At 36.9% G+C, this 25,657-nt stretch overlaps 1 protein-coding gene and 1 pseudogene across 2 annotated transcripts; one reads left to right on the top strand and one right to left on the bottom strand.

Annotated features, from left to right (window-relative positions):
- Window positions 1–1,394: 1,394 nt before the first annotated feature.
- LOC582071 (ubiquitin-conjugating enzyme E2 W) lies at window positions 1,395–14,818 on the bottom strand. 2 transcript variants are annotated; one of them, XM_782044.5, is made up of 7 exons: window positions 14,752–14,818; window positions 14,040–14,066; window positions 11,437–11,528; window positions 10,352–10,454; window positions 8,065–8,220; window positions 6,688–6,763; window positions 1,395–5,358 (listed from the first exon to the last, which is right to left on the bottom strand). In XM_782044.5, the coding sequence occupies exons 1-7, from the start codon at window positions 14,761–14,763 to the stop codon at window positions 5,345–5,347; spliced, it is 480 nt and encodes a 159-aa protein (XP_787137.4). In that variant the 5' UTR covers window positions 14,764–14,818; the 3' UTR covers window positions 1,395–5,344. The 2 variants fall into 2 exon arrangements, with proteins under 2 accessions (XP_787137.4, XP_011670326.1); XM_011672024.2 differs by lacking the exon at window positions 14,040–14,066.
- Window positions 14,819–20,713: 5,895 nt separating this feature from the next.
- LOC115923361 lies at window positions 20,714–23,731 on the top strand (annotated as a pseudogene).
- The last annotated feature ends 1,926 nt before the right edge of the window (window positions 23,732–25,657 follow it).

Below are 25,657 nucleotides of genomic sequence, written 5' to 3'. Positions count from 1 at the left end.
TATACATGGGTGAATTCAGAGAATTTCTAAATTTTACGTCTTCAAAAAGTATGCCTTACGTATATAATGCCGATTTGTTTTTTCCCCTTCAGCTTGCGCACAGCTGTCGTCATTTGAAGGAGAAGATAAAGAATAAGGAAAGGAAGAAAATAAAAATTAGAAAATGATGAACAACAACAAACAACAATAACAGGGAAGAAGAAGAACTCTTTAATAAGACGAAATCATATTTTCGAAATCATTTCGGGGCGTAGCAGATTTGCACTCCCCCTCCTCCCTTAAAAAAAAAATCTATCTCTCTAAAAAATAGTATTAATAAATTGAAACATATAAACGCATCTTAGCCATGTTTGCAGTGGTAAAAGGGACTACCAGGAAGGGGGAAGGGCTATAGTGACGAAGGCGTCGGGGTATAAGACCCCCCCCCCCACCCCCCCCCCCCCCTCTTTCAAGTCGACACCTACTTGCATATCTTTGAATGAACGATGATAATATATGACTCAAAATGTATATCCCCAAATATTCTGGGGAGATCAACAACAAATTGTGAATTTCGAATACAATGATGCAAATGGGATATAGTGCGGAATGTCCTACGTTTAAATCTCAAGCGATGCAAGCGTTTTAACGGGAAATATATGAAATATCAAGGAAGCAACGAAAATTATTTTGGCGGGTTGCGAACGCGGCGCCCTCTTCCTTTGACGTCATAGCAACAACACGGTCAAACTGAGTCTTGCGGTGGATTTGCATGTAGTTCAACCGGGGTGCCATGGTTAAAAATTAAAAGGAAACGATTCCATGAATACAGTAAAAACAAGAATTTAAAGATGAAGAGACAAAAAAAAAAAGTGGTGCAGTGGTTTAATATTGTTTTGGATGTTGCAAAAGTTCTCTACTTTGTTAACTAATGTATGTTTTTATTAAATCAAATTAAAATGTTATTTTCTATTAAACTTAATAGTGGCAAGAAGCCGTACAAAGAAAATCTTCGATAATACTTGTTTATAGTTAAAAAGAGTAAACAGTTTTCCGTCTCTCTCTCTTCCTCTCCCTCTCTCTCTCTTATGTCTCTTTCTCTTTCTTTTTCAACTCTCTCATCCATCTCTATTTCTCTCGCTCCCTCATCTCTTCCTCTCATCTATCTCCATGATCTCTTTCTCTCTCTCTCTCTCTCTCTCATCTCTCTCTCTCTCTCTCTCATCTATCTCCCTCATCACTTCCTCTCACCCCCCCCCCCCTCTCTCTCTCTCTGTGATGCATATCCAGCATTTACTCTTTTGACAACCGATCGCGAAAAAGCTCTCCCTGAAACAGATTGCAAATGTAGGTTAAATGAATGAATTCCCCCAAAACAAGATTTAAAAAAATGAAAGTTACACTACACGGCTTCATATATGCATTTCAATAGTTTTAATCCACGGACATGGTCCATGGCATTGTATCAGAATTTTAGACATATTACAGACATTTTCATTGACACACACACATACACACACAATGCGATCAATATTTCCTTTCAATTACATGAAGCATGTAATTGCCCTTGTAACATGATTATAAATTAAATCAAACAGTGTGTATTAAAAAAAAGGAACATATTACTTTAACAAAAATCAGATGAAATTATTCACTTAGACAGCATTTAAACTTCACCAACGAAAACAAAAGTATATTTAATGAGTCAACCCACAGCTAGTAGTTGAAAACAAAAATCTGCATACAATTTAGGTAAGAAACAAAGGCTACTTTAAAAAAGTAAATATTCAAGTACAACAAACGAAACATAAATAGTCATAAAAATAGTAAGGTTACCTGCAGTAATTACATACAAATATATATGTATCTGAATTAATGAGTTGCATATAAAAACAAAATCTAGGAAAAAAAATGTAAAAACGAAAGTACTCTATGAGCAATTTATAATTCATATGATGCAATAATTTATATCAGCATTTAGTAGTTTTAATTAATCAGGTTCAAACAGCATAATGAAAGTTGAGTAGGAACATCTTGACAATAATTCATGTAATCACTATCTCTAATTCAGTTGTGAACATGTCTATCAAAATGAAGAACATCCAACAGAAAAAAAAACAATCTTTTGTTTTATGTATGATGCATACGGCTTGAATATATTTTGAGCCGATGAATCCGTACAGTAATATGACAGATTCGTTAGTTCAAAATATCGCCAACAATATGTAGGCAAACATAACAAAGTTCCCCACTATATAGACCAACGCATTCTAAATATAAAAAGAGTCTCTTTATCAAAATTCATTTCTTCCCGGCAATAAAGCCAAGAAAAGCTAGATGGACCAGTAGCATTGACAAATTATAAGATTATGCAAGTAGTTTAATTTGTAAGTCTTCATACAAAATAGGTTAAAATCAAATAAGTTGAAGAATTTCCATATGCATGAAAAGCTTCAATATATTTAGGACCCCCCCCCCCCCCCTACCCCCCTCTAATGATGCCTTCACTATGGTTATTTATCATTAAGTTAAAATTAAATTACAAAGTTTTGATACCCTTACTTTTCCAGAATAACTACCTGTCATAATAGAGACGAAGACACGATTTATGTAGAGAAACTAACAAAAAGACAGACTTATTCTTCAAACTACAGGTATTCATCATACATGTACATTGAGTCTTTACAAGAGAGCATGGAGCAACCTTTGCTAATTAGCCTAATTGGAATAAGGCCTACCACAAACTGGAATAATTTGGTCCAACTTGAATATACAACCAGAAGGGCCTGAACCAATGCAACTTTAACACAGAGTTAACACCCTTCTGGCTCTGAAAAGCCTGCATGAAGCAACATAACAAAACACACTGGAGCATGGTGCTGTAAGAAATGCTCAAACGACATTTCCTCTGAGATTTATGTCATCACAGAAATGGGATAAATTGTGTAAAAAAGATTTTGGTTTGCCTAACATTCAAGGCTATTGTCTTAATGTCCGACTGATGAATGAGTCAAGAGAGCTGAGGTATTTGTTTCCAGATCACCGTGAGTCCGTGACTATGCCATGTACCAGTTAAGGCCTGGTGGTAGAGTCCCTGTCTGGTAAGCAGTTGATGGCAGCTTCAAATCCTGCTGGTACCGAGATTTTTCTGACTCGTCAATTACAAGATTGAGCACGCGATCTACTGTGCGCGAGCCAAAATTTCTGAATAACAATTGAAACTTCTCCCAGGAAGCCTAACAATAAACAATATGGGATTAGTTTTGGAATAAGGTTGCAACTGGGTTTGTAGGTTAGTTCTAGGGGTTAAGGTAAGGTGAGGTATAGTGTATCATCCTGGGGTAAAGCTCCTAAGAATTTGGCAGGTGTTGGATATTTGACTATGTAGCAATGGTCACTGGATCGTGTGTGCTACAACCTGGCTAGTACTAGTATGTTATCTACACATAAATTGGCAAATCTAAGACAATTGTTTTTTTAAGACAATTCAATTCACTATTAAAGCCCCACCACACTAGTTTGACCAGGAGGGATTAGACCTCCCTGCATGGTCACTGCCAGGTGGATATCTCATCAAATAAGCTCTCAATTAACATAAGAAAAAAGGATCCTGGAGGACCAATAGTCACTGATTAGGCATTGTTTGCTATATAGAGGGCGCAAGTTTCTATAAGTAGTGCAGTGGGGCTTTAATTCACGGAGGAAACCATGATTTCAGTCAATTTAAAATATCTAAGATCTGGGCGGAGAAAATTAAGTATTGAGATGAGTGCAAAATGCCTACAACCTGGTAAAATGTGCTGGTGTTGCATCGCACTCCATAATCAGCATCATACAAATATCTCCATCACCTATGTCAACTAAATATACATAATTGGATACACGTACAGTTAACATCTAAATTATTCATACCCATTCCCAGTTTTGAAATTTGTTAAGTATGTGAAAAATTGATTTTTCTCGATTTAGGTTTCTTGCAGAAGCTTACGTCTCAAATTTGAAAAAAAAAGGCCCTAATTTAACCAGTTCATCTTTCATTCTCGAGTTACAAAAAGCAGAAAAAACATCGAATTTACAAAGGGTATGAATAATTTAGTTGTTGTCTGATATGACAACAGAAAAGAAGATCCAAATGAGATACAGTACATAGCAATAGTAAAGTACCTATGTGCTCTGATTATTACCTGAATATCGTTCTCCTCTACAACACTCTGGGGCCGGTTTCTCAAAACCATCTTCATTCTTATAACACACGTTTCAATGAGATGTCCAAGAAGTTAGACTTGAGACGGTTTTGAGGAAACGGCCACCTGGTTCTAACATTTAAACATTCTGAGAGAAAAAAATCCTCCATAGTCATCTCCTTCTAACCATCAAAAAATACACTACAGATATGTACACATACTCTCATATAAATATATATATACTTTATTTACTGTATTTACGACTAAATTGCAACAACTTAAAATTTATCACTACATAACACCTTCCAATGTATATGGCTATGTGTGCAGTTATTATACCTGTTAATTGCATCATGTACTTTGAAAAAGCATCGTGGAACAAGTACAAAGAATAATGGTAAATGTGATTATTTTTTTTAATTCATAGGATGGGATTATAAGAGTCACTTTATTCAGAGTATTAAACTCTTTCACTTGCTTCTTTATTCACAGCATTTTACAGATTCATCTTCCCTCTCATCCATAACGATCATCATTTGCAGCAAAATTTAATGTATCAAAAATCCTGAAGAGGAACATCTTTGGGCGGGCAGGGGGAGGGGTCAATCTATAAACAGTCCTGCTTTTATAACAAGCAGATCAAGAATAATCTTTGAAGGTCCACAAGGCCTAAGAGACAAACATTTCTGTCAAGCAAGCCTTCAGAAACCTTTACAACGGTCACTTAACTAGGATGTACCGTTCAAACCTTAGGGCCATCCTCATCTTTTGTCCTCTACCTGTACTTAATCTTTATACCTTCCATTAGAAAGAAGTGAGGTTTTCTATGGAAATAAAGAATAGCAACATCATCGGCTCAAACCTGATGTACATGTATGGCCTGTGACCTTTGACCCTGGATGAGGAATCATGTTGCTGAAAAGGGTATTATACACCTTTCATCAGAAGCATGAACGATTTTTCTTTGGACAACTAGAACAGCAACACTGACAGGTCAAACCTGACTAGGGTCGGTAACCTTTGATCTTGGTGGGACCGGTATCCTTTGACCTCGGTTGAGGAGTCCTGACCTCTGATGAGCAAAGAGAGAGAGAGAGAGAGAGAGAGGGCTGGATGGACGATGTCCTAGCGGGGAGCAAGATGGAAATCTCTACGGGTGAAAGATGGAAGCTTTGCTGGTGTCATACAGAGTCATCTGAAAGAAACAAGGAGGGCAAGAGGAAGAACAGCAAGTAGATTACAACCGGGTATTTCTTTGATTCTTTGCACAACAATATATATATATATATATATATATATATATATATACTCAAACATCCAAATGTTTTTATTGGTGGAAATTAGTGGAAAATGTAGCAGAGGGAAGAAGGGGAAATGAGGCAAGTGGAGTAAAATGGTGTAAATATGTCATTGATGCATTGCACAAAATTCTTGTGATTATTCTAATCAAATATGTTCAACTGTATATGACATCTTTTTCTTGATGCAAATGCAAATTGTAGCATGATTTATCTTATATCAATGATAACAATTATCTCTTAATTACCAGGGTAGCCTTATCGGTATTTAAACTGTTCTTTGCGACGACCTTAAAGGGAAAGTCCACCCTGAAATTAAGTTAGTTTTAATAGGAGTAGAAAAATGAGAGAAACAAGTCAGTGAAAGTTTGAGTAAATTCCGATTAAAAATAAGGAAGTTAGGATTTTTGAAGTTGTGATCAATCAAACACAAATTGGCAACTCTATGACGTATCATGCGAGCTCAACTTCCATTTGCTCAGTACTAAAAAAATCTAAAATTTTCATTTTCCCTCAAGAAAAATTTCAACCATACATGCACCCTAAATATAATAATTGCAAATATGTTTCTATACTCCCCCTGCAAGGAACAAATATATATTCCGTCATCAATAACGAAGAAAACATGATTTTATGGAATATTATGCACAAAGCAAATGAAGGAGAGCTCGTATAATAAGTCACAGAGTTGCCAATTTGTATTTGATTGATCACAACTTCAATAATTCATAACTTTCTTATTGTCATTCAGAATTTGCTCAAACTTTCACTCACCTGATTTTCTTATTATTCTGCCTCTATCGAAACAAACTTATTTTGGGGGTGGACTTTCCCTTTAACATGTAATGTGATAGTTACTTAATATGACATGAAAGTTGTCATCTAATACAATGTACAGACATTTAAGAATGGCACTTGATTGATCGAGTCCATTGGAGTTTACAATCATAACTGGGGCTGATTTAAAAAAGAAGACAGTTTCTTGGCCAATAATACATGAATTTCAATCAGAATGCTAAATGATGTATCTATTCGTCAAAGAAATGCACATGAACATGTCTTGCAATATGCCAGAGATAAATGAAATTGTGCTTAATGTAAACACAGACCAATAGGGGGCAGCACATAAGTTGGAATACAGTCACACATTGTTTCATCTATATATACCTGTAAACTCATGAAGGAGGAAGGGTGAGATATGTAAGTGATTAGGAAGATGAACTTACCATGATACCACCATTTTGTTTTCTTTGGACTTTTATTGCATGTTTTCACATAGAAACTGTTATCAGGTGGTCTTTTCTGTTATTGGAGGAAAGTAAAATTGGAGAACATCAAAATGTGTATGATCCTTTTTACAGTATTTAGGTGTTGCTTTATGAAAGAATCATTTTCAGTGACATTGCTAAAAATTATCTCTTTCACAGGATACTGGTATCCAGAATATCCATTACTTACAGTACTTAGAAAGGGCAGGGGGTGTTTCACAAAGACTAAGATTGACTTTAAGTTGGACTTAACTATGGCAGGCTGTTCATGCCACTAGTTCCTCTAACCATTTACTGGCATTGGTCTCTCAAGGGACGTACAAATTATGGTCACAAATCTACAATATTTCCATTTTTTGATAATTCATTATTGAAGGAAAAATATTATATAAAGATCATAATGGTGAGCGCAAACAGTGGCATGAATGGCCTGTTATAGTCAAGTCCAACTTAAAGTCGTTCTTAGTTTTTGTGAAACACCCCCCAGGAGTCCCAACATTATCACCCAATTTCATCCGTAAGGTTTGACACTTCCTAAGTTAGTTTGATTTAACCTAACGGCAAAAAAGTTATCGGGGATATTTCTACTATGATACACTTCAAAACTGACATCAAAATAGAATGAGAAAGTTTACAAATTATTTCCACCACCATGTTATTTTAAGTTTATTGTTTAAAGATCCTATCCAATAAAAATACAACTTTACATCAATGGAAAGCTGAATGAACATAAAATACAAATATAAAGGAATACAAACAAAAAAACGTTTCACTATTTCACAAATTAAAGCCTCATTTTCCGCACCCCTCCAAATAACACATCAACAAGGATCAATATGTGGACCTGATAGGCTCATCTATATAGCTGAGGCCATGAGCCATGCTTAATTAATGCAAAGTCATTGTGAATATGCCTGCTCCACATATCAAAGAAGATGGCATCAAGTTGATAGCTAGTATTTAAATTAACAAATTCCGATTTTCAAAGCTTTAGATGTTGAGTTTTCAGAGAGCTGTTACTCCTCTGACAGACACTAAAGTGGCATAAAATCAATTTCACTGTAATTTATGGCCCATAAGCTTTCCGTTGATATATAATACATCTATTATATTTTTCACTTCCAACATTAACAGGATGTATATGTCTTTAATGCTCTGCCTGAAATTCAAAAAGAATTTTACACAATGTCCATATAATATTGCTAAAAGCCATTTGGATCAGTAAAATTATCATAGAAAATGATTATGAAAATGTTCGGGTATGGTATAAAAAAAAAGAAGCTTTCCTTCTTCCGCTTCACTAAGTGACTCAACTACAAAGACTGGTGGACTAACCTTTTCTGTGCAACTGCTGAGCATACTAATTATACTTAAACATACAGACTGTACAGAGAGGGCAGGGGACCAGTCTTCTGTGAGTATTGATAGACATATGTGACCGTTGCTGTAGACGTGTGGATGAACAGGTATGTTGCTTCCTATGAACACCACCTGCCATAACAAAGACACAAATACATCAAACTTTCTACTTTGTCAAGCAAGAAGGGTTCTAAAGAACATTCTCCAGGTACAATAAAATGGTTTACTAAAATATTCAAATATTAGGTATACTTTTTAAACAAAGGTTGTTTCTCACAACCTGAAATCTTTCTCGCTGAGTGCTCAACATAACAACAAGTAATGTATGCAAACAGGATTCCAATTATTGCAGTTCACCCATTGATAACAGGTAAATAGAATAACTTGTCACTAGGTCCCCAGGAAAGAAACATACATATGTTAGTAAACTGGTCTCACTATGAATATGACGGACAAAGAAAGCGGACAAAATATACAGTTCCTCAGGTAGACAAAGGAACATCCCTTCACTGCTATTATTTAAAAATGTGTAGAACAGGTGAATATGCATGTGACACATTTTTACATAATAGCAGTGAAGGGATGTTCCTTTGTCTACATGAGGAACTGTATATTTTGTCCGCTTTCTTTGTCAGTCATATTCATAGTGTCTATTGCTTTGCGGATAATGTCTTCACTATGAACATGAATGACAAAGAAATCAGACAAAATATACAGTTCCTCAGGTAGACAAACGAACATCCCTTCACTGCTATTATGTAAAAATGTGTAGAACAGGAGCCACATGCATATTCACCTGTTCTACACATTTTTACATAATAGCAGTGAAGGGATGTTTCTTTGTATACCTGAGGAACTGTATATTTTGTCCGCTTTCTTTGTCAGTCATGTTCATAGTACTTACACCAACCAAATGAATAACTTTAACTAAGCTTTATAGTTTATCCTGAACATAACTGAAAACACCATTTTCAACCCTACCTCTACAACCGTACATCTTTGACGATATAAAAGCTAGATTAACTGTCACCAATGTCAGGCCACTGCTAAAACTCATTGGTAAAGCGACAGGTTCATTAGGGAAGGTCCTGAAACTTATCATATCAAAGATTACTCAATTAGTCTTGAGAATTGAGAAATAATTCATACATGTATGGCGAATAATTAAAGCCAACCTATGAATAAAAAGGTGAGATAATAAAATCACATCATATTAATTGTTTATGGCATGGCCAGAATTGAACTGAAGGGTTTTGATTTTCCTTTAAACATGACAGAAACATAGGTACATGTCACATGCAAGAAAATCTAGGCACAGGTTGTGTGTTGAACACATTAGATAGACTAAAAGAAACTACAGTAGCATTAAAGTATGTAAGGTATGACAGTCATTCATTGAGAACCATGTTCATTATTCAAAAGGAAAATAGGTAAGTCACTCATTGCCCAATCTAATAATAATAATAATAACCTAATAGTCCACTCCAAATTTTATTAAACCGAAAGGGAAATTCTTTTTGCCCAATTGATCATGAGCCCGGCAGCCACTGAGCAGCGCCAGATCGACGTTGCTCTATCCCTTATTGTTGAACGCCAAACAAGGTAGCAACAACTCCCACCTGTTAACGTCTTTTGGTATGATGCGACCGGGGTTCGAACCCACGACCTCCCGGTTGTGAGGCGGACGCTCTACTGACTGAGCCAACACTCTGTTCTTGATCAAGTTCTTGCAAAATTAAAACTGCATTCTTGACAAATTCTGAACATGTAAAATTTAGCAGAAGACTTCGGGAACTTTGCCTTCACTTTTGTTTGAGGTAGTGTAAACATGTCAATATCCATCACTCATGGTAAGTTTCAGAAAGGGATGAAAGTAGAAACTGGCATGATAAATAGCAACACTAAAACTTGTCAATCAAAATATACAAGGAAAGGTATAATCTTACTTCTTTTTTAATGATATCACCAGAAACATACAATGTGGCATTCATGAAGATTGGTGGATATTGTGATTGGCTTGTAAAAGAGTATTAGGATTGAATCACACATATAATGCACATTTTTGTTCTAAAAAGAGTCATTCTCATTGGGTTAAGGAGGAAAATACAAAGAAAATGTGAAAGGGGAATGTTACATTGAGAAAGAATACTGGAGAAGAGTTAAAGCTAGAAACATACATGGGGAAATAAATGCAAGAGAGAGAGAGTTTCTTGTATGCTTTATGCTAAAGCCAGACAGGATTTTTCTCCCCTAGACTACGTACCTCTGGCGAATCAAAAGGGTATTTATTGCTGAACTTGAATTGAAGTTGAAACTTTTCTCCGGCATAGATTGAGTTGGGTGCTCCATCTAGATCTACATGCCATCTGTAAAAAAGTAGGGACATAATATGATATGAAATGGAAAATCTGATAAATCTTTCAGAAAAATTCTACATTATGAAGTTTAGCTTCAAGAAAACAGACATTTTTCATAACAATATTACATACCCATCTAGTTTTTAATTTAAGTTTTGTTTCGGGACAAATTATTTTTATTAACTCATCAATAGAACTTCATAACATTAGGATTCAGTTTTCTTTATGTTTGTTTCAGATTATTAGAAGGTCAGAATTCCTTAAGCTCTCTGATGTCCTTAAATTGGGAAGGCTCTATGGCTCAGTGGCAGAGCAGAGGTGTTGTAACTGAGAGATCCCAGTTCGAAAAGCAAGGCTATGCGCTAGTGCCCTTTACTTTAGTAAGGCATTAATCCTTGTTACCAAATCCCTCAGAGAGGACTTAAAGCCATCGGTCCTCTTGTTTGTTACGTACAAGCATACCCATACTTTCCAACCAACCAACCAACCAAATGTTCTTGTTAACTTCCCTAGTGTACTCTTTTTATTGAAAGGGACCAGAGCTGCCCATGAGAAATGATAGCATTGATGTATGGGAGTAACTAGAATGAAGATGAACATCAATGGCAATCATAAACTAAACAAAGTAGGATAATAATAATAATATTGATAGTGGGTTCTTGTTTAGTTCTCATGTCTAGTACATTGCCACCTGGCGCTTCATTATTATTACCTGGGCACCTTTAGCTTGGCTGCCAGTAAAGCGCTCTAAAATGTCAAAGATTGAATTCCTACCAGGTACCCATTTACCCTCACCTGGGTTGAGAGTGGCAAACGTAGAATGCTTTGTATAAGGACTTACATATTAACACTAGCCGCCTTTTCTTTGTTGATTTTGGCATGGCTACCGTTAAGGCGCTTGAGCATTTCACAGAATTCATTCCTGCCAGGTATCCATTTACCCTAACCTCGGTTGAGAGTGGCAAATGGATACGGCTTTGTAAGAACTTACGTATTGAGAACAGTAGCTGCCTTTTCTTCGTTGATTTTGATACCAGGTGGGGGGTCTTTCTGAATCTGCATTAACTCCTTGTGAAGTCTCTTCTGTACAAAGATGAAGATAAAAAAAATACTTTATATTCAACTTGTGATAACAAGATTCAAAGACCCTGTCTGAAGTAATAAATGAAATAGATGAGTTATATACAGGTTTCACCAGAAAGCTTACAAGTCATAGATTACAATATCAATTATATACCATTTTAGTGTCTGTTTGAAGAGTAATAGCTCTCTGAAAACTCATATTCTAAAACTTTGAAAATCAGAAGGGTTGACCTAAAATATATCTATTGACTTGATGACATCTCATGTGGGGTATGCATATTCACAATGACTTTGCATTAATCAAGCACAACCCCATTGCCTCAGCTTTATACATGTAGGGAGCTGATCGGGTCCACAAATCGTCGCTGTTTTCACGAAGTGACGGTAGTAAAAAGAAATTGCATTCACTTTGCTTAACGATTTTCCTCACTACCGTCACTTCGTGAAAACAAGGGCGATATTATGTCCTCACCGTAAGTAACTGCGGAAAATTCGACTCCTCTTGACTCAAAACTTTGGAGGGTGCTGAAAATGGGGTGTAATTTGATTTTGAGCGATTACGGAAGGGAAAAAATTTGTTAACCTTTGTATTTGTAATCAACATACAATGTACTGTACATTCCCCTCTCCATTGATATAAGGTTGTATTTTCATCAGATATAGGGTGATTAGGGTCTTAACAAGTCAAACCACAAGGTGATGAGTAGAAAGATAAATGAGAGCAATGACAATGGTATGAAATGAAATAACTCCTCTAGACAGTTGTACTATTTGTAGTGATATGTACTATTTCAAATTATGATAGATCTTGGTATTTATATGCTGATATCAACACTGAATTTTACTGTAAAGGGGAGGTCCATCCTGATATAAAGTTAGTTTTAATAGAAGCAGAAAAATGAGATGAACAGGTTAGTGAATGTTTGAACATCTGATTAAAAATAAGAATTATGAATTTTGAAGTTGTGATCTATCAAACACAAATTGGCAACTCTGTGACGTATCTTGCAAGCTTCCCTCACATTTTCTCTGTCCAAATTTTTTTTTTTTTTTTTTTTTTTGTATTTCAATCATACATGCACCATTGCACCCTAAATACAATGATTGCAAATATGTTTCTATACAACCCCTGTATGAAATAAATCTATTTTGTCATCCATTACTAAGAAAATGAAATTTAATATTTGTGTACAGAGCAAAGTGGACAGGACCTCGTAAGAGACGCCACAATGTTGCCAATATGTGTTTAACTAATGAACATTTCCTACTTTTAATCAAACATTGCTAAAACTTCACTACTTTGTTTCTCTTGCCTTTTTTCTACCTTATACCAGCTAATTATCAGGCTGAACTTCACCTTTAAATCAATATAGGATCTCACTTTTCTATTAGCGTTCAGGAATGTTTTTCACACATTCTACACAATTTGACTACTTTCATGAACATGTTACTTTTTTATTTCTTTTCCTAAGCGTTCAATTATGGTAACAATTGTTTCTCATAATGAAACTGAAACTGAGGTAGCAGACAGCATTTTAACTGTGTGAAGAATTACTTGGCTTGAAAACTTCTATAGGAGCGGATAGAATTTTTGTAGATGCTGGTAGATGCCTAAACTACATGTTATGATTACCGTAACAAATGAAAGTTTTCTGAATCAAATTTGTTCTACATACATTTGTAGCTCACTATGTTATAAAAATGAATTGTGAATAATAATGATAAAGATTAAAAGGTGACTACATGTACCATTTGTGATGAGTATAACTAGGATTCTACATGTATATGAACGTACATGTACATCTTTAGACAAGTAATGTTTTTACGGTAGGTGAAATAAATGAATTCTGTCATGAAATAATAAAACTGAATTTCATTTATTGGACCCAAGAATTTAACCTTCCTGGTACAGGTTTTTAAATACAATGTACATTATGTAGTTCACTGAACATGTAAACTTTGACAATTTCATTGTAGAAATAAAAAAATATTTAAAAAATCCCACCAATGCTACGTGACGTATCATGCTTGAGAATTCGAAGAAGACTAGATTTCAAGGAAACATTAGTGATTTTAATACACGCTAGAGAGACACTTAAATAGTGATACAGGATCAACAAAATAAGAGTCTTTATTCATTTACAGGCATTTCCAAAAGAAAATACATTTTTTTGTCCACTAAATAACTAATCCTATTCATTTCATTTACCTTAATTATCTAAGCCTTTTTAATATTTCATGTAAAAAAATAAGCATAAGCATGGTATTTAGTAAGTTAGAGCCTTATTTATAGACATTAGTTTCCACACCCAAATTTCCTAAAAAATTCAGAACTTATTCTACAAAATATCAAATTCCTGTATCAAATAACACCAGTTTCTTTTCTTTCATCTCCATTCAGATTTTAGTTTTTGTAATTTTTTCATGAAAATAAATGCTAATGAAAGATTTGGATTTCACAACAAAGTGGCAAAAGAGACAAATGAAACACTAAAAACACAAAACGTTTACCGTGACCACTCCTTTGTTTGGCATTCCCTGGAAAAAAGTCAATAAACAAATACATTCTATATATGGTTGCAACTAGTCTCTTGAATTTTGTGTGAATCTGAATTATTTTAAAATGTTGAACAAATAGTCTAGATCTAGGCCTAGACCAACACTTCAATTCAACAGTTCAATTTCAAGTTCAAGCTTTAATTTTAAAAAAGGGGGATGTCCTTCCTCAATTTCTGTAATTCATCCTTCTGAACCTTCTGAATTTGGAGTCAGCAGGGCGGTATACCGCATGTATTCTTGTCCTTTATCATTATTCATCTCATTAAAAATTAGTAGATCTAACATTTAAAGCCCATGTATATCTATCAAGTCTGTAGCATTGGTTAGCCCCATGACATGGGGCAAACAATGGAAAGAAATACTGAAGATGGGCAGAGCTCGAGCTCGCGCAGCTAGCACATACACACGAAGCGTTGCTCTCGCCGAGCTCTGGGCAGTTGAGGGACCAGCCATCCGATAGGTGTGTATCTGCACGCGAACAGCTGCCACTGTCTTCCACAAGGCCCAAGATGATGGTATGTTACCGCCTATATCATCTAAAATGCAAGGAATATTTCAGCTATAGGAATATTATACACTGTGGTTACCCATACTGACTCCATGAGTTCTACAAAAGTCAATCAATTAAACCTCCAAATCAGATAAACAATCACGAATAGCTCACCTGTGTCGCCATATTTTGCCTTTTCTCATTGTAGAATAAGACAGCGCCCTCAATTGTACCGTTTTGGTGTAATTAGAATATTAGATGAAGGGGAAAAAAGAAAAATATAACTAGGGCCTAAACAATGCCATCGTTACTGAAATTAATCCTGTCCCTTTTGGGTGGTTTTACTCTTATTTTGGGTTTTTTCTAAAATAATTTCATTGGTTTTAGCCGTTTTGATTTTGGAGGGGACAATGCAGTGTAACTCAATTATGATTTCTGTGACCCTTGCTCACTGCACCGATTTTGTTTTCTTCCTCGTATTTTTTAATCCCACCCCATTTTTTTTCTTCAACATTGGCACTAAATTAGCACTTATGTCTCGAAGTCATACCACTGGAGTTTATGGTTTGCAGTTTGCAACACGGACAATATTTACCTATAAACTTGGTAAATGATTGACTAATTTTTCTTCAATGCCTCGAACCGTAGACTTATAAGCTACATATTAGATAATGATTAACTTACATGTTTGGGTTTCCCGTGTCCGGACACACTTAATAAACATAAGGCCTTCTCTTTTGCCATCGGATTTAATGGGAAATGTTCACCAAATAGCATTTACCATCATGAATACTTGTCTGTTATAATACTGCCCAACATAAGTCTTGGAAGATTTATGAAATATATTAACTCCTTGTGAACTTCTTCAAAATTGCTGTTTTAAATCAGTTGTTTGAAAACACAACTTGTCTGGATGGATACACAAGGTTTTACAATTAGAAGCATTTAAAGAGAAAAATAACCCAAAATAGAATTACAAAGAATACTAACCCTCACAAATTATCAGTGTTTTTTTTAATATATACAAAAACCCGTATTTTTGGTTACAAAGAGTCAGGAATACGATAACAAGCCTTCTGTGTATAGACGAAGATAAATACATTTTTGAGCAATTTAGCCGGGGAGATGGATTTGTGTTTAACTCCAACGAAAGATAATACACCATGTTGATACAATAATATGTTTTGGATTGTTGGTTGGTTGGTTCACCATTGGTTTGTTCTATTGTTTATATATATTAACTTTTGCATTTCATTGACATGATAAATTAATGTTTTTCCAAAGTTTGTTCGTCTGTCTTACGGTTTTAAGATGTGGGGGCGCTGTCCCCTTTCTTTCCTAAACTAAGCGACACCAATGCATTCGCAAAATGTTAACACACAGGAATCTTTAAAATCTCATTTTCTGTACATTTTGTAAGTTCTGATAATCCACCTGCAAAAAACGTTGAAGTCATATTGAGGGTCGAAAATCTATCAGGCAATGATTGGATACAGTAAAATAGAGTGGGTGGGTATGGATAGGGTCTGCTTTGAACTGTACTTGAATTCACCGTCTGCTATCCATTTTCATTTCCAAAAGAGGGAGGAGAGAAAAGGGGAGAGGAGAAAAGGAAGGGGAAAGAAAGAAAGGGGAGGACAGGGGGAAAGACGGAGGAGAGAAAAGGGGGAAAGGAGAAAAAGGAGGGGACAAAGAAAGAAAAGGGAAGAGAGAGCGAAAATTTGCACGCATGTCAAGTGAAGTGTATAGAATAATATGATAATTTCATTTTTTTGAAAAATTTACTCATTTGCATATTTATGGTAATTTATGCAAATAAAGTCATATAAATCATATTTTTACCCATAAATCATATATTATTCATATTTAAGCATTTTTTTGTCACTACATATATCTATTAGACCATTCTGAATAATAATACGACGAAAAAATTTGGAAGAGCCAGCTTATTCCTTATGTTATCCCTTGTTTTGATAATTTCTTATGTATTTCATCGTTTTTAACTTATGTATTTCATTGTTTTTGTTGTTTTATTTCATTTCTTACTACAATTCAACTATTTTGACTCCCAAAACAACCAATCAACTTTAAACAAGACCCAATAACCAATGTTTGATCTGTTTTTAGGAAAAATGACTTTTCCATATGTTTTGTACACAAATCACGAAAATGAGCGATTTTCGGGCTGACATGCAAAAACAAAAGGTCACGTGACCTTGTGACCGTAGGTCCGATTTTCAAAAAAATTCTTTTAAAAGTTGCGCAAGACCCGAAAAAAAAAAAGTCAGCGAGCGGCGAGGCGCCATCCATATGCGTTCCCGAGCAATCAGAAAGATCGTGGAGGGGGCCTTATTAGGGTTAAGAGTATACAATGGTACAACGAATCGTCTCTTTTTCTAATAATTTAATGAAACGTCAAAGCTTCCGCGCTTAACGCGCGGGAGGGGGAAGCTGATTTCAGACAAGGACACGATACAACGAATCGTCTTCTTTATCTAATGAAACGTCAAAGCTTCCGCACTTCGTGCGGGATGGCCGAAAATAAATTCAGACAAGGATTAAGAGTATTAATTAAGAGTCGAGAACGGTACAAAAAGTCGTCTTCTTTCTCTAATAATTTAATGAGGTGTCAAAGCTTCTGCTCTCTGCGCGGAAGGGGAAAAACTGAAAAATAACTTCGTCCCTGGCCCGGGTTTATACGGTTAAATTATAGACATTAGGACATTGGCATTAATATTTGTCAGTAATTGGTGGCTTATTTTGTCGGTAATTGGTGGCCTCTATCCCCCCCCCCCTACTGAAAAAAGCCTAGCGACGCCGCTGATAACATCACAGTTTATACACTCGAGATAATTTTTGCAAGTACTACCGGTGAAGTACCAGACCACTATCTTTGTGCATTGTGCAGCAACGAAGCATATAGTTTACAACGTCTCGCGACGTGACAGATCACTTTTCTCTAACTTCTAACCAATCAGAAGACCTCATTTTTTCCAGGAAGTGCCGGTGGACATTGATGCGTCAAAATGGTTCTCAAATCGCATAAGATCCCTGCTCTTGGAGGGGGTAGGAGAAAGCAATTTTACGTCATATTACTCCGTGAAGTGCCTCAAACTACGCCTAATGTGGTTCTAAAATTGCCAATGCTTCCTACTCTATGAGGGGGTTCTGACCTCCTCCCAGACCCACCCCCGCTCCCTCGCCGCTGACGCCTCGCTCCATCGTTTTTCATATATTTCACACCATGCGATTTTGTGCCCCCCCCCCCCTCTCCCCCCGGTAAAAAAATTCCTGGATCCGCCACTGGTGTTACCCCCGAAATTTAATTTAAAAGGTACATGTAGAAAAAAATGCAAGAAACCCCAAGTTAGGCTCGAGCTCCCAAAAGTCCCCAACACCTGCTGGCGGACTGTCTTCCAGTCTTGGTTTGTCTCGACTGTCTGATCTCGTGTAAAGGCTTCTAACACCAAACCCTAACCCAAGCCCTAACATTTAAACCTATCCCTAACAGGTACACATAATACCGCCTAACCCTATACGAAAGCCCTACGCCCTAACCCTACCCCTGAAATACCTCTTAACCCCACTCCTAACCCTACCTGTTATTCTACTTCAAAACTTTTTCCTAAATGAACCCCTAACACGGGCTAACACCCTCCTACCCTTGACCATACCTCTACCCCTAGCTCTGAGCCCTACCCTCCGAAAGAGGATGAGATTGACTGTACCACATCTCCCCCACTCCCCCTCTCTCTCTATCATAGCTTTATGTATCACACCCCCCCCCCCCTCTCTCTCTCTCTCTCTCTCTCTCTCTCTCTCTTTCTCTCTTTCATGTCTCTCCCCCAGGGGGGTCACTCTCATACACAAATGCTATCCACCCGTGTCCATCAACATCTGAAATGGACCCTAAAAGTCCTTAATATCGTATCGCACTTTTTCTGAAATGACCCTTTTTTAAGTAAAAGCACGACCTGTGCTCCTGAAAAGGTACCTTTCTTTTGGTTTTTGTGCGATCAGTGATTGAAAAACACCTCTTTTTAAGAAAAAAAGTAGACGACGCCGAACCTGTGAATCTGAAAAGGTACCCTTTTTTGTTTTGTGTGTGATCAGTGCTTGAAAATCACCCTTTTTTTAAGGAACACGCGGTATAGCTGAAAAAGACACCCTTTCGCCGCTTTTTCTGGACGCGGGTGCGTAGTCAGTCATGTTGGGAGTGACCCCCTGGGGTCTCTCCCTATCTTCTACCATATCATATATTACCTAGCTATTACCCATCTATCTATCTATCTATCTATCTATCTACTTCATCAATCTTTCTGTCTATCTATTTATCATTCTATATAGCTATCTATTGAGTCATAAACTTTAATCGGATAGTAAATAACTGACTTCTTATTACAATAACAATTTTCGTCAATCGTTTAACTGCACTGATTGTCAAAGAAAAAAATAAACAAACAAACACAACGACATCGAACATAAATGTATTGAAGTATTTCATGATTGATTGCTTTTATCTGAAGTTGATAATCACAATAATTTTCCAAGGGTTTTGATATTTTCTAACTATGCTTTGAAATTATCGATATACGGATTCGGTTATGTCGTTCATTGGCTCAATCTCAGTCATAACAGATTTTGGTTCGTCATGATTATTGTTGACAAGTTGTTTTCCCCTTATTTATACTGTAAGTCATTCTAAATTTCGAATCTAAGTTTTGATTTGTTATATCTAAGTTATCTTTCTTCCATGAGACATGAAACACAGTTTGGGCCATTCATAGTTTGTATCAGTACTCTGCAGGCATGCCTTGTGCTTTATTTCTGTCGCTTAAAACTACACTGCAAAAACCAGGGTGTTAAATTTTTAACACCAGTATGGTATTGAATTTGTTTAACACCATTGATGTTATTTTTAACACCGGTCAGATTTAAGCATGCATTAATGCAAAAACCAGGGTGTTAAATTTCTAACACCAGTATGGTATTGATTTTTTTTTTACACCATTGGTGTTATTTTTAACACCGGTCAGATTTAAGCATGCATTAATAATTACTTGGTGTTAAGTAACAAGGTGTTGTTTTATGCTCGGTGTTGAAAGTATCATCACGTGATTTCGTTTAAGGTGGTTGATTGGTCGAATAAGTTTTCACAAAGTGTACGCGCGCTTAATGATTACTTTACACGTGTTCACAGAAAAATGCATTTATCATGATTTGTTAATCAAATGATGACAATGCACATCAATTTTGTGATTTGCATTTTCCTTTGGCAATTATTGACCAATAGATTATTTGTCTGATCTTGTTACAATTACATTAACGTTTTAGCAATAGATATATTGATTATAAGAATACTAACCAAGAAACAACATGCATATTTATTATATATTCGTGTACCAGCCTGTATCATTTAAATGTTAATCTTGAAATTACTTCAAATGATCTATGTGATGGAGTTAATGCAATGGAGATTAGAATATACCTATTGGTGGACAGTTGCCAACATCGATTATGAATAATCAGTTTACCATTGATCTGATCCTCTACCCTGGTCGATAATGGTCGATAATAGGAAATATGGAATGTGGGACCATTGGATCAACAAGAATATAAACACCAAAAGTGGAATTGAATTTGTTATGATTCCAGATATTGGTGTTAATCTACACCAGTAGGAGTTGTCAAATATTAACACCATTAGTGTAATTGAAATAATCTAATTCCATAAAATGGTGTTAAGTAACACCAGAGGAGTTGTCCGATATAGATACCAAGAAAGTGTTAAATTGAACACCCTTGGTGTTAATTTTAACACTCTGGTTTTTGCAGTGTATCTGCAAATTTCAAACTAGGGTCTTTGCATCATGATGAAAGATGAGTTGATTTTATCAAGGAGTTAAGAAACTCCTTGATTTTGTTGCAAGTTTCTCCTCCATCACTCTGGTTTCGTTTCCACCGGTTTTGTTTCCTTGTTGTTTATCTTTCTGAATAAAACGTTATACAGACGAGGTTTGGCTCATGTCGTCTTTAGTTTAGGCTTCATTTTAAAACCATGCCAGTATACATTTGGGCGGACCGCTGATAAGAAGACTGACTCCATCAACTCCTGCGTGAGAGGCTGAAATGAAAGATGGCTCTCACCATGTTCATTGGACACGATCTGTTGTCTTCGATCATGTTTGCTGGTTTTCTGTTAACCGCACTTTCTTGCCAACTGCACTTTTATCCAAAGCTGTACTAAACCATATTTGTTTTTAATCTAAAATGGCACAATTCTAACTGTTGGCTGTACTAATGATAATACGGTAGATTGATGAGAAGCACGCAGTGATGATTATGCTGGGTCTACATGCATTATGTTGCTGATGTTGCTTTAATAGTTTCCTGTAATGGTAAAACGATTGAGAAAGAAAAACAAGTGATTATACGAAGGTTAAAATGTCACATGTACATTATTAAGAGCAAAGACGAACAAAGTTTTGCATTATTTTAGGACTTTTTAAGGAAGGATCGAGTTAGAAAATACTCACTATGAAAATAGGGCGTAAACGGTTTCCTCCACTAGATTCCGCCAATGCAACAGACTACCATCATTATGATCCCAATCACCGCGTTTATTACCAAAGAATAAACTTGAGATGCATCCAGTTTCATTCATGCAACTTGTCGAGGCTTGGATGTTACACAGTGCATGTAGCCGATTTGCAGGAGGCCCGGCTGGTGATGATGGCCGCTCGCTTATATATGCTGCTGTTTAAATGACATGAACATGCAGAGTAGGGTAATTCACTAGAAGTTGTTTTCAGTGATCATGTTTATAGTTCTTCTAAGCTGTGTGGCATGCTACAAAGACGGTGCTCCATGCACATACAATGTAATGCTGCAGCAGTGAGGCTGACAATTATTATATAGGCATAATAATGTAGAGCATTATCATTGAGATGAATTTTAATTATATTTAAGTAATATTGACTGCCTTCTGGGCAATACGACATATATCGCCCGAACCGAAGGTGAGGGTGATATATTACAAGTCGTATTGCCCTGAATTAGGCAGTCAATATTACTATTATTAACCACATCAGACATCTAGAGCAAACAAGAAACTCTTACTATCTTATACTCTTAAATTATGTAGGCTACACAGGGTTTCCTAGCATTAGAAGTTGCAAAAACATTGTCAAACCAGCATTGTTCATCCAGTGTTTGACAGATTTTCGATACACTGCAAACAGTTTGCCTAGGGTGTGATTGTTACGTCACAATAGAGTTCGCGCAAAGTGCGCATTTTCTTATACACGATGCGCGATGTAAATTACAATAGCTGATGCGCGATGTAAATTACAACTGGCACTATATTATTGCTCACTAGTTTAACACGCATTTTGCCATTGACTTTTCTGAGCGGGCTAAAATATTTGTCCATTGGTTTAGTGTATAACCTATATTGCCCGCCAAATTACACACAAATCCCATTGACTCTTCTGAGCGGGCTAAAATATTTGCGCATTGGTTTACTGTATACAAATATTGACTGCTCATGAGGATGATGGTGGGAACTATCACTCCCAAGGTGGTTTTCACACCGGCCCTTCTATCACCCCGAGGCGAAAGCCGAGGGGGTGATAGAAGGGCCGGTGTGAACTCTACCGAGGTAGTGGTAGTTCCCTCCATCATCCGATTACAGAGCAGTCCATATTTGTTTTATATACCTCATCCTTTTTATTGATTCATGATTAGATCTAGCTGTAGGTCTAGATCTAGCTTTAAAAAACAGGAAACGAGATCAAGAGGATTTTACTCACCAGAATAAGAAAAATCCAACATTAAGTCCAAGGCAAGATCAAGAGTATTGAATTCCTACGCGCTGCGCGTAACCGCGCGATTGCGGTAGCCTAGCAACTCAACAAATTTGTGTGCGCAACTAAGTCGCGGGAGGGGTTAGGGGTCCTATCCTAGGGTTTGATAGTAGCTATCAAACCCTCTGACGTAATGATACTTGATAGATCGAAATGCTCCTTGACATGTGATATAGTTCTGACCAATCAGTGAATGACAATCTATGTATGAGGTATATAATATAACCTATATTGCCCGCCAAATTACACACAAAATCCCATTGACTTTTCTGAGCGGACTAACTTATTGTAATTTTGTTGACTTATCCACCAAACCTTGAGGGCAATAACATTTAAAAATTGCCCTGCTCAGATGTCTGATACGGTTAATAATTCATTTTATTTCTTTATTAGAATGATTATAGTTTATTAAATCAATAATGTGTTGACAACTAAAAGAACAACATGCAAAGACCAGCCTGTGGAAGTTCTTAACTTAAAACATCTTAAAACAAATTCTACGATAATGTCGATAATGCCAACCTCTTAATTAACTATAACATCTGTAATTATTTAAACCCATCATGATGACCAATCAAAGTGGGCGGGGGCGGGGGGGGGGGGGGGGGGGGGGGGGGGTGTAATGCTCACCGATGATTGGCTTATATCTTTGTTTTCACCAGAGCGACAAAACAGCTTCTTGATGTTAGTTGTATCTCCATCTCATTCATCCTCGTCCCTGTTTTCCAAGTGACGACGCCCATCTCTTCATCCTCTTCCTCCTCTTCCTCCTCCTCCTCCTCCTCCTCCTCATCCTCCTCTTCCTCCTCTTCCTCCTCTTCCTCCTCCTCCTCTTCCTCCTCTTCTTCTCCTCCTCCTCTTCCTCCTCTTCCTCCTCCTCCTCCTCTTCCTCCTCCTCCCCTTCCTCCTCCTCCTCTCCTCCTCCTCCTCCTCTTCCTTCTCCTCTTCCTCTTCCTCTTTCTCCTCCTCTTTCTCCTCCTCCTCTTCCTCCTCCTCCTCTTCCTCCTCCTCCCCTTCCTCCTCCTCCTCTCCTCCTCCTCTTCCTCTCCTCCTCTACCTCCTCCCCCTCTTCCCCCTCTTCCTCCTCCTCCTCCACCTCTTCTTCCACCTCCTCCTCCTCCTCTACCTCCTCCCCCTCCTCCTCCTCCTCCTCCTCCTCTTCCTCCTCTTCCTCTTCCTCCTCTTCCTCCTCCTCCTCCTCCCCCTCCTCTTCCTCTTCCTCCTCCTCCTCTACCTCCTCCCCCTCTTCCTCCTCCTCCTCCTCCTCTTCTTCCACCTCCTCTTCCTTCTCCTCCCTCTCCCTTCCCTTCTCTCTCTCCTCCATCATTATGCCGTAGATGAACAGAGCGACGTTCGAGCAGATGTTGTTGATGACGGCCCAGAGATAAGATGTAGATCCTGACTGTCTCTCAGGGCAACCTGATTAAAAAAAAATATGAAATCATTGAGTACCTGAAGGTATGATAAAATAAATCTTTAAATCTTCATCGGCTCGGCGATTCTATTATTTATATACATGTATCATATCTGATTATTTTGTATAACAAAAGTCATATCATTTTTTTTCTGCCCCTACTTTAAAGGAATCTTTTTTTTGGGTCAGTTTTTAATTTGTTGTTGTTATTGTTCGTTCTTTGATTAATGTTTTTTTATTCGTTCCTTTGACTGTTCGCTTTATTTTGTGTTACATAACACATCTTTCTTTATTCGACCACTGATAAATGCACCCTTCAATTTTCTTTCTTTCTGCTTCTGTTTCATACTAGCACTGGCGTACTGCCCCCCCCCCCCCCAAAAAAAAAAAAATTAAACGTGGTTTATTTCTAATTCGATACCAATGATTTACACATGTAGCTGAAATGATATGATTTTCCGGGGTTTTTTTTTTCATTACTTTTTTGTAAATTATAACTCATTGTTTTTCTTTCTGCACCCAACTTTGAAAAAAATAAATCATTACGCCACTGCTTTCTACCAACCTAAGGGGAGTGCGATATCCTGTGTCCTCACTACCGACGATGGTGCACTCCTCATGGGCGGCGTCCATCTCACCCTCATCCTCCCCAATCGCGATATTTTGGACGAACTGGAGCCCGGTCTGGTAGACGCTGTCGCACGCGTTTCGAATATAAGCCCAGATATTAAATGTGAAGTCAGGATATCTTTCTGGGTGGCCTGATTGAGAAAGTAAATTTTAACTCATTGACTGAATGAGATGGTAGCTTTAGGAAAGGAGTATACTTGTATTTGATAATCGTTGTTATTGTAATTTTTATTATTATTGTTATTATTAATGGTATTATTATTAATATTATTATCAATATTTATTATTATCATTATTAATATTATCATTATTATTATCATTATCATTATTATTATCATTATTTAATTTATCATGTACAAACCTCAGGGGTACGATATTTTGTCTCTCCATGGACGACCACGGCTCTCTCCTCGTCGACGTCCATCTCACCCTCACCTTCCCCAATCCCGATATTCTGGACGAAGTGGAGCCCGGTCCGGTAGACGCCATATAAGGGGATGCGGATCAAGGTCCAGATCAGGGAGATCAAAAACATGGTCTCGATCTCATCAACACAAACTTCACCAACCTGTGACGTCGTCTCGTCGTCACTGGTGACGTCATTCCCTGAGGGGCCGCTAGACAGGTAGCTGCTGCTATCCTCATCTATTTAAGTAAGTAATATAATATATTGAAGTTTGAAGTTTGAAGTTTATTTATTCCATATTTTACATAAAAAACAGTTTTTTTTTTTTTATACAGGCGTATATTATATAAGAATCGATTTCACACAAGAAAAAAAAGAAAAAAATTAAAGAATTCAAAATCAAGTAATAATGTACGGAAAATAAGTACGAAATTTCGAAATATGACATTATAACAAGCAAGATAAAAACAATGTAAAATGGGCGTTGAAGGGATTTGCACCGTGAAAATCTCAAAACTTGTAAAAAGGGTCAAAATGTTGTTGTGTGGGAGAGAGAGAGGTAGAGATGGAGAGAGGGGGATCGAGAGAGAGGGGAGGGGGGGGGGGGGGGAGGAGAAAAATTGTGAGCATGCAAACCATCACATTTACACGTGAGTCATCGGATAAACCTCAAAGTAATATCATGTTATGATTTATAATCAATATATTGTAGAAATTATACACGTATTTGTAAAATTGAATATAACAACAACAACAACAACAACA

The sequence above is a fragment of the Strongylocentrotus purpuratus genome, unplaced genomic scaffold, assembly GCF_000002235.5.
Source record: "Strongylocentrotus purpuratus isolate Spur 01 unplaced genomic scaffold, Spur_5.0 spur5_scaffold_13, whole genome shotgun sequence".
Taxonomy (NCBI): domain Eukaryota; kingdom Metazoa; phylum Echinodermata; class Echinoidea; order Camarodonta; family Strongylocentrotidae; genus Strongylocentrotus; species Strongylocentrotus purpuratus.
The sequence above is the reverse complement of the archived record's forward strand: the minus strand, read 5'-3'. Positions and strand labels throughout refer to the sequence as shown.